This window comes from Pleurodeles waltl, chromosome 6 (genome assembly GCF_031143425.1).
Source record: "Pleurodeles waltl isolate 20211129_DDA chromosome 6, aPleWal1.hap1.20221129, whole genome shotgun sequence".
NCBI lineage: Eukaryota > Metazoa > Chordata > Amphibia > Caudata > Salamandridae > Pleurodeles > Pleurodeles waltl.
This window is the reverse complement of record NC_090445.1, coordinates 421,230,030-421,239,592: the sequence shown is the minus strand read 5'-3', so window position 1 is coordinate 421,239,592 and position 9,563 is coordinate 421,230,030. Positions and strand designations below refer to the sequence as shown.

General features: G+C 44.3%; 1 protein-coding gene across 1 annotated transcript; it reads right to left on the bottom strand.

Moving 5' to 3' along the window:
• Positions 1-209: 209 nt before the first annotated feature.
• Positions 210-8,616, bottom strand: LOC138301952 (gastricsin-like). Its single transcript, XM_069242396.1, has 8 exons — positions 8,491-8,616; positions 7,279-7,396; positions 6,849-6,979; positions 4,642-4,841; positions 2,574-2,681; positions 1,883-2,030; positions 979-1,077; positions 210-433 (listed from the first exon to the last, which is right to left on the bottom strand). Exons 1-8 carry the CDS (start codon positions 8,599-8,601, stop codon positions 281-283), a joined length of 1,068 nt encoding a protein of 355 aa, XP_069098497.1. The 5' UTR covers positions 8,602-8,616; the 3' UTR covers positions 210-280.
• Between the last annotated feature and the right edge of the window lie 947 nt (positions 8,617-9,563).

The following is a 9,563-nucleotide window of genomic DNA, read 5'->3' as shown; positions in this document are numbered from 1 at the left end:
GTGAGTAGCGCGCTTTATAAATTACTTGATTGATTGATTAATTGACACAACCACAACCCCCCACACACACACACTTTCTTGAATAATGTTTAAGAAACTTGTTTTCAATTTGAGCAGTTTTATTTGCGGAACAGGGCTGGATATCTTGATTGAATGAACCGGAAGTCAATATACACAGGAATAAACTACTGCAGTAAATCAATGGTGCATCCTGGTATCAGCACAAAGTAGAGTACCTTGGCTGCCAGGGGTACCCTCTTGTGACCTAAGTTGAAGGACTCTACGCCCTGGTAGCGAAACCAACTCTGCTGTTTCCAAAGTCAAAGACAGAGTAGTAGAGGCGGATGAAGACATCACCCAGGATCCAGAGTGGCTCTCCATTCTGTGCATTGAGGTTGATGCTCAGAAGATTCGCAGTGCAATAGCCATTGGACTTGAAGGAAAAGAAAACACATCATCAGGTACAGAACCCATGTTTACATATAAAAACCAGAATAAGTGCAAGGGTGGTGCTAGAGAGGCTGCATGAGCTTTGTGTTCAAAATAGGAAGGGAAATGTGCAGACTATGTCTCTCCTGTAGCATAGCTGGATATTTATTTTAGGGAAGATGGAGATTTGTGAAAGGTTGTTACCTTTTAAAGGCCAATTGCAATCTCTGAGAATGTAGCTAAGGTCTCTGGGCAGGGAAAGGTGTAAGGTCCTGTTGTAAGATACTTTTAAGTCAGTGACTTTAGGAAATGTTGAGGAACCTTGATTAAGTGAGATTGAATGTGAATGTGAATTGTAGTGAAGGTTGCAGGTCCTTGTTTTAGGCAATGTCAAATAAGATGGAGACACTGGTGGAAGGGATAGTTGAGTTCAGAAGATTTATGAAAGCGTAATGTCCCTGGTTTTAGAGTAGTGAAACCACAGATAAAGAAGGACAGAAGTAAAGCAAATTACTGCATCACTACTAAAGTGGAATTACTTTTCCATACCTGTGTCACGTATGCCGACGGTGGGACAGGGAAGGTGATCCCATTAATGACGAAGGAGAGAGTTGGCAAACTTTGGATGTTGTTGCAGTTCACAGTATACTGTAGAAAAAATAGCCCAACAATAATAAATAGGAGAGATAACACAGCATACCAGCTTAACATCTTCCCATCCGACAATGCATATCGCCTCACATTTGTGATACTACCTGCCTGCTCCACAGCGGCCTATTTCCTGTCTCTGTTGAACTATGACATTGCTTATGATAGCATGTAATATGGCGCTCAATAACAGTGATCCCTAAATTCCGATAGTCCCCTAAAACAATTACTAGGTACATCGAAATGAAACTTTTGTGTTTTTCACATTGAGATTTGGCCCTGAAAGCAACAGAACCCTCCCATGTGAACCCTGTGCGATTCAGCACAGAAATACCAATCCCTGCATGTTATCCACACCCCCACCACAAATGTGGAATCCTCATTGGTTACCTGACCCCAGAATTGCTGCGACATCCAACAGTAATTCCAGGGTGAGAAAATAATGGGGTTCATGAGCCCCTCTCACTTTTCTAATCAAATAAACCAATCACCCTACTCCCCCAAGCATGTTTTATAAGACATTATAATTAGGGGAACCTAGCTATCTAAAAATGATGGAAAAGTCTACTCTCCATCAAACTTGCGTACTTCTCTGGCCTCTGGAAGAACTGAATTTCCTATGGCCAGCTGCCCTTTTTGACCGGTCAGCTAATTACTCAACACTCACTAGTCTAGCATCTAATAACATTGCCAGTAATATCACTTCCTCATCAACCCATTGTCTCAATGTTTGCTTCCCCGTAAGTGTTCCCTAGGTATTCACAGATATCTATCCAAAACAAAAAGCCAGTGAAAAACCACTTACCACGCCGTTTGAATTGGCTTGAATCCCCAGGTGAGGCAGAAGCTCGCTCATGTAGGGCTCTGGGATGTTGAGCTGGGTGGTGCCAGTGTCTACAATCGCCTGGCAGCCTTGGCTGCACCAGCCAGTAGCTTGACCGTTGATAGAGAAACTGAAAAGGAATAGATAATGAAAGATCATTTATGGAACTATTTCCCTAGCTCCCGGATCAGCTAATCAAGGAAGGTCCCAGATGGAGTACTTGAGGTTAGCTCACACCTGACCTGACCATTTTCTGGCCCTTTCGTTGATCATTTAGTGGGGCACGGTGAATATCAGGACACAGTGCAGAAACGACTGCTGTGAGCTGCATCAACCACTGCTTATCCAGACAACAAATAAATACAAAGAAGTATGTTAGTAGTTCCACCACAACTGAATTGTGTCTCAGGAGCAGCAAGACGTTTCAAAAGATGGCTTGAAAAGGCAATTGGCCTGATTTAGATATTGATGGATGGGTTACTCAGTCACAACAGTGACAGATTTCCCTTCACCATTGTCACAGGGTAACCGTTCTGCCCTTATATAAATCAGGCCTTATATCCCTTGCTGGCCGTGGCCTTTTGCAAATTGGTGTTATATTAATCAATTGACAATAACATGAGGCGAGATACACACCAGAGGCCTGCCTGGTCGAAGTGGAAGGCATACTTACTCCTGCAGCGCGATCTGCCAGTAAAGTTCTGCACTCAGTGGAGCCCAGTAGATCTGGCCAGTGTAAAGGCTGTTGTCGATGCCTCCAAAGATGACTTCACCAGACTGGCTGGAATTTCAAGTGGGTGAAAAAGTAACGTTACTTATAGTACACTGAAATTCAGATCATGAAAGCAAGTTTGAGGGTACAATAAGAAAACTCCCAGCTTATTAGGAGACTTATCATAAAGTGTGAGGAAATATTTCTAAAAAAAAAAATCAGCCTCTAGGCTCTGTGAGTTATTCACTAAATAAATGAGCCTGATTCTCCTCTTGAGTACTGATTACAACATCTACCCAAGCCTGCCTTCTTGGGAGTGTGTTGTCCATTTTTTTCCTTCTTTCCTTTCTCATTTTCTGTCAGTGGCCATGTATGCCTTATTTAGTACAACCTATCAGTTAGTGATGTCACTTTCTGCCTGTGATCTGACAGTCCTCCTTTATTGTCACCTCCTAGGAGCCATCTGATGCCACTTTGGGATAGTGTCTTGGCGGCAAATATAGGTTCCCAAGTTTTATGTGCAATGTCACTTGTTAGTTGTGGCCTGGCAATCTTCGTCAGCTATCACCTACGTTTCTGTATTATATCACTCTGTGACTTGCAGCCTTTAAGTTTGGTCCGATCCCATGTGACTTCAGTGTTGAATCATGGTTGTTGCTTAGTGAAACTCACCTACTTTCACATCCTACTCGACTAAGGGACTCATTATGAGTTTGGCGGTTCTACCACAGGACCACCATACTCGCAGAGAGGATGCCACCGCCATGTCAGTGAGATACTCCTGAGCGTATTACAATGTTCCTGCCTTGCTGACCGGCGGGAACATTGTAATACATGGTTTCTGCCGGGCTGCCCATCGTGAACAGTGCTACAATATTGGTCTTGGCTTCCTTATCGTAGCACTCCAGCACCCTCGGAATGCACACTGTCTGCAAAGCAGGCAGTGCGCACTCCGCCGGTGCTGGGCAGGGGGGCACCTTGTACTGGCTTTCCACCAGCTTTTCAATGGCAGGGTGACCGCCATGGAAAGGTTGGTGGAAGGTGGAGTTGTAATCAGCCAGACGGCGCTGAGTTCAGCGCCGCCGTGGCTGGTTACAACTCCGACCGCTGTCAACCCATCGGGAGCCTCGTTATTGGCGGAGACACCAGTCCCCTGGCGGGTCCGGTTGTGAGGGTTGTAATGTGGAGGTCGGACCGCCACAGTTGTTGAGGTCCAACCATCACTGGGTGGCAGGCGGTCCTTAAACTGCCAGCCTCGTAATGAGGTCACTTTCTGTCTGGTCTGACAGTACTCCTCTGCTGTCACTCTCTATGCCATATTATTTCACCTCTGTGATCTGCTTGTGCTGATGTGCTATAATTTCCTTGCATCCATGTGATGCAATTTCCTGTCTAGACTGATAGCTTCGAACTGTCAACTTTTCATGTTATTCCCTGTTTCCATTTGACACTGTGATTCGACCTTTTGTCTGCGGCCCCCATTTCTTATGTTCGTTCCTATGATATAATTGTCTGTGACGTGCCCATCTTGGAATGCCAAAACTTTTCCTAAGCTTCTATGTGATGACACTTCCTTTCGAGGTCTCGTAGTCCTCATCTCTTGTAATTTGTTACGTGGCTATATGAAGACACTTCCTGTTTATTGCTGAACACACTTCAACAGATAAAATTCAACGGTTGTTTGCAGACGCCAGAATTACAAAAAAAGACATTAAAAAGTGAAAAGTATATCTTAATTAAAGTAGCATGCTGTTAGATAGCACAATATGTTTGACAGAATTGTTGAAAGCTAGGATAGTGGTAGATCATAAAGTTACGATGCGAAAGAAAAATGCTTGAATAGGGCGAAATATCTATTGTAAGTTTATTATAGTAGATGTTAGAATTTGGAGGCTAAGTAGGAGTTCAAACATACATATATAACTCTAGCAGCCAGACCCCGGACTGTGGCGGTGCAAGGTCCTAACGTGGTCTGGCAAAATATGCCTCCCGTGGTCCCATCAGGCCTACATCGTGAAATCAGCCTTACCTGCCCATATACACGCTGAAGACTGGCTCCGTCATCAGGTTCTGCTGCAGCATGCCCTGCATAGGGGTAGTCGCTCCACCCACTGACAGGCCAGGGTAGGCCATTCCAAAAATTCCATCAAACTTGGAGTAGTAAAAGTTGGAGCTCGGCTCAGTGATGGTCAGACCGAACTCTTGATTGGTGATGGAGATACCCTGGACCTGAAGAACACACGCGAGTCATTGTCTGAGAGAGCAGAAGTATCACACAAACAGGGTGAGGAAGGAGGAGAGGACATTGTAACACTGGGCCTGTCCACTCTGCACATTTCAAGATACCCTGCATAAGCCATGGTTGAGAGTGCTCAATAGAGATGGTGTTGTATATCGCACCCAATAAAATCCGAGTTTAGAATTAAACTGTTCCTGTTCTGTTTTTTTGGGGAATAACATGCAAATGTTTATGCTTACTGCACCAAAATACGCACGTCATGGTAAATACCATAGCTTTTCCCTTGTTAAATTCCAGTTTATCAAAAGGTGCAAATGTAATTGTACCTGGTTGTTACTGGGTGTGGAAAACTCTGAATGACCTGGAATTCAAACCCATGCGCAAACAGGTGTTTGCACACTAGTGGGAAAACTTTGGCAACTCATAATCACAACCTAGACCTGGCCTCAGTCTCACAAAGTGTCCTGCAACCTCTCACAGGCAGCTCGTTCAGTCTGGCTGCTTTGACCAGCCTGCTCTGTCTCACGCACTCCCATGTAGACGGTCCAGTCTAAATGCTCCCGGGCTGCGAGGACAGGCTCACCACTCCCGGTATATCTTCTGATGGACCGACGAGTTGAGGACTTACAGTTAGACCATGTCCAGAGAGCCTGGCGAATCAGATCTCTCTCATTCAGTCTGTCCTTTCTGACTTTACTCTCAAGCAGTGACCAGCCTAATGACTGCAAGATAACTCGTCTAGTCTAAGCTTTTACCAAAACATGCACATCACATATTTAAATTGTTGACTTGTGTTGATTGTGTTCTCCCACACTTCTTTTTTTATTTTCTCTATTCTTCGATTTTTTTCTCTTCCTAAAATGCATGTTCTTATTCTAAATTTATTTCCTCTGCTTGTTTTTGTTTCTTCTCTGTCTCGCATCCCCTTTATTTTTTTTGCTTTTCACCCTGATTGTCTTTTTTTCTTTCAAGGTTGGGGGTAAGCCCCTGTAAACCATGGTACCCACCTTTTACGTTACTCCCTTATATTTTTTTAAGTCAGACTTCAGCCAAATCCCTTTTTTTAAAATAAAATTATATGTATAATATACTTAGAGCTTTCAGGCAGCCCCCTTCATCCAGTGGTCTGTACTGAGATTCACATATATCTTCTGCCCACTAAAACATGTCAGCCCACTTCAGCAGTTGGCTAACTTCACTGTGACTAGTGGCACTCTGCCCGTTGACAAGGAGCACATCAAACACAAAGCTGTTCCCTTGAGTGGCACTGACCTCTATGGCAATGACCCCTTTTTTTTTTTTTTTTTTTTTTCTTCTCTTTTTGTCAAACAGGGTGGTAGGAAATTAGGTCCACCCAAATGGCCCATTGTTTCTTATTCTCTAGTACCGACTTTTTCATCTTTTTTGTGATGTTCCCTTTCCCTATAGATTATGAATATTTGTTTTTTTGTGTTTGACTTGTAATGGTGCTCGCGACATTCATAGGGAGCATAATATATTCAATGCATACACTCTAAGAGGGTTTGGTTCAACCTCCTTATGTCATTGGATTCTTTGACTCAAGAATCTTCAGCCATTCACTCGAGACATGGTCAATCATATCTTGGATCAGGCAATCGGAGTATTTTAATGTAACTTTATTTCTAGTAGTTTGTGTGTAGCCTCCTGGTTCCATTGGAGTGCTTTAAGGACTATTTTACGTCTGGAGAATACACAGTGTTCACACTTTTCATAATTTTTGTCATCAGTGCATTGAATACACAAACCCACCCTTTAATATATTGTTTTGCACTGCAGCAAGTATTTTGATTACGCGTGCTGCCGCACAATTTGAGAGCTTCAGACCATCTGTCTTTTTTAATTCTTTTTTTTTTTCTCCAGAAACTGTTTTTTCAGAAATGTTTCATTTCTAAGTGACAGTTGTGTAGTCCTGTGTAACAACATCCCAGACCGCTCGCCTATGCTATGCACCTCCAGAAGGAGCAGCTGGTACTTACTGTCACAGTGTCATAACCAAAGAGGCCGGTGATGCTGCTGGCCACGTTACCGCCGCCGTAGCCCATGGTGAAGCGCTGCCCATTGGACGTGTAGGTGGAGGACTGGCTGGGGTTGAACGTCGGATGGTTAGCTGAGGAGAGAGAAAGCATGGCCACATGAACGGCATAGATTGCACGCTAATAGTGGTAAATATTGGAGGTAAATCAGGACATAGGGCCAGATGTATCAAAGGTTTTTACCCATTCTATGTCTATGGGAAAATGTGTTCATGCATATGGCCCATAGTGCGCAGAATTCTACTCCGATTCCCTTTGAACTTGAACACGTTCTCCAGCCTCCATTCCCCCCACCACCACCACCATGATAACCATGCCATACCCCCATCAGCCAGCAGGTGGCGCCCTAGGGACCCTGCTGCTCAACACTCACTGCAGGCCGAGCTGGAGCAGTAGGTGGATGGAACCCACAGGTTGGAGGAGCCGGTGTCGAAGAGCACCAGGAAGGTCTGGCCAGGGGTGCCGATGCTGATCTGCCCATAGTAGTACGTCTAGGAAGAGAGAGGAGTACATCTGTCGTCAGTGGTCTATCACATTAAACTTATCAAAGCGAGCAAGGATAAGTGCAACATATGGACATTGGGAGAATATGCCACAATCTGTTAAAATATGAAGCGCTCTACACTAGAAGCTGTATGGAGGTGTTTGATAACCTGCTTTTGGATGCCAGCAGCAGCCAGCTGACAGTGAGGAGTGTTCATGCTGTACTTTGGTGCCTGAGAAAACAGCATTGTAATTGGTCTTTAGGTGAAGACCCCTAATGAACATTGCACTGGTTACTGTGAAAAAAAGTGTAAACGTATCCTTTCGTCTAATTAAACTATCTCTCACAATGCCTAACAAAAAGAATTAATGAACCAATGGATATTTTTTGTTTTGCTTACACTTTCACTTTCAGTCACAAATCATACGTTTGAATTTAAAATAAATTCTACATCAAAATGACGGTTTGATAACAAAATTATAAACACTGGTATTGTCCTTAGAGCACAGGGAAAACAGAGGTGGGAGATTAAAGAGAAATGCAAAGCTGAAGTAGCAAGGCAGAATGATGAGGGGAGGGGTAAGACAATGAGAGTGAAAGGGAAAGGCAGGGATGAGATACAAATGGAGGAGTGAGGACAAGAAAAGAAAAAGAAAGGAATAGCAGAGTGAAAAAGGAGAAAAAAGACAACAAAGATGTAAATACGTCTGTGAACGTCATAAAATAGGCAGTGGCATGAGGGATGGAAAGGGCTTGGGAGATTAAACAGGGAGACAAGGGATACCAAGGGGGAGACCGGGAGAGCATTTAAAAATGAGGTGCACAATAAAAAAGGAATGCCGTAAATGGGGCAAGGAGGAAGTGGAAAGGAGAAAAAAAATTGGATCGAAGGAAAGAACTCCGGTGAAATCGGATGAAAATGAGAAATACACTGAAAGGAGTGGGAGAAATTTGGAGAAGTAGAAACACAGGAAGCAAGCGAAATAAGGGAGAGGTACCTATGGAAGGAGTGATGCTAGGGAAGGACAAGGAACCAAAAGGAGACAAAGAAAAAGAAAGAGGGAATGAGAGCCAGCCTGGCTACCACTGCATTGCACTCACGTCAAAGTACATATATTCGTCAGCAACAGCATAGTTGTTGAAGGTGTACTTGTTGGCTGGGTTGGGTTTGTGCGTTCTCAGGTACTCGTCCAGCACCCCATGATCCCTCATGTTCTCCCGGATGGACTTGTACTTCTGCAGAGGTACCCTGGGTAGGAGAGAGAGAGAACATCTCAGTATCTGAGCTTCCAGCGTCTCATTATTTCAGCACGAGAGCCCAGTTACACTCAGAATCATTGCTAATAGAAGCAGAATGATATATTACAAACCTAGACCACGAACTCATAACAAACAGAGCAACCAACGCTGGACTGGTTTAAAGAATGACATTTCAAAGCAGACCGTTTCTCTGGAAGGTGAGTTGGATTGTGGCCATGTTCTCCTAGGCTAATCCTCCTCTCATCTGCACTGTGCAGCCCAACACACCCATCTCTGAGGTCCCCCATATCCCATGCAGTGTTGCAGTATTCACAACGGGGGGCAAGACGGGGGGATACAAATACATTTTTAATGAAAACAGCACTTACCTCGGGATGTCTTCTTGTCGTCTCGCCTCTCCTGGCTCCTACGTGCGACAGGATCCAGGAAACAGCACAAACCAATCCTGGAGCTGTTTTCATGCTGGTAACTAGCATGAAAGAATCGTCAGAATTGGTGGGAGCGGCCTCTCTCAGCCCTCACAAGAACGCTGGAGACCTGTGCTTTCTAAAGAAGTGTGCAGTGTCAGGCTGGCCATTGCAAGACGGAAGGCCAAATTGACATGCGCACTTTAAACAAGTGCACAGCTCCCTGCTCGGCAGCAATTGCCCTGCCCCGTCCTGATACTTGGTTCAGGACGGGGTGCTGCAAACTAAAATGGTAATAAAGGAAGTTTATTACCATTTTATTTTTCAGTTCTTGGGGCATTTTATTTAGCAGGGAGACGCTCTTCCTCGCTCTTCCTCTCTCGTGGAGAGGCCGTCCCTGCAGAGTTGGGATAACTGCTTTGTCATCTAAGACATGGAAACAATGTGCTGCTTTTATGGTGCCGAAGGCAATAGGACTTTTCCACAAAAATACAACTGATCTTCCTA

Excerpts from the sequence above, each read along its gene's own strand:
- LOC138301952 (XM_069242396.1), bottom strand. The coding sequence starts at position 8,601 with ATGAGGGATCATGGGGTGCTGGACGAGTACCTGAGAACGCACAAACCC. Across the intron at positions 7,397-8,490 it reads ACGAATATATGTACTTTGAC|ACGTACTACTATGGGCAGAT; the intron begins GTGAGTGCAATG and ends CTCTCTTCCTAG. Across the intron at positions 1,078-1,882 it reads AAGCCAATTCAAACGGCGTG|TATACTGTGAACTGCAACAA; the intron begins GTAAGTGGTTTT and ends TTTTTTCTACAG.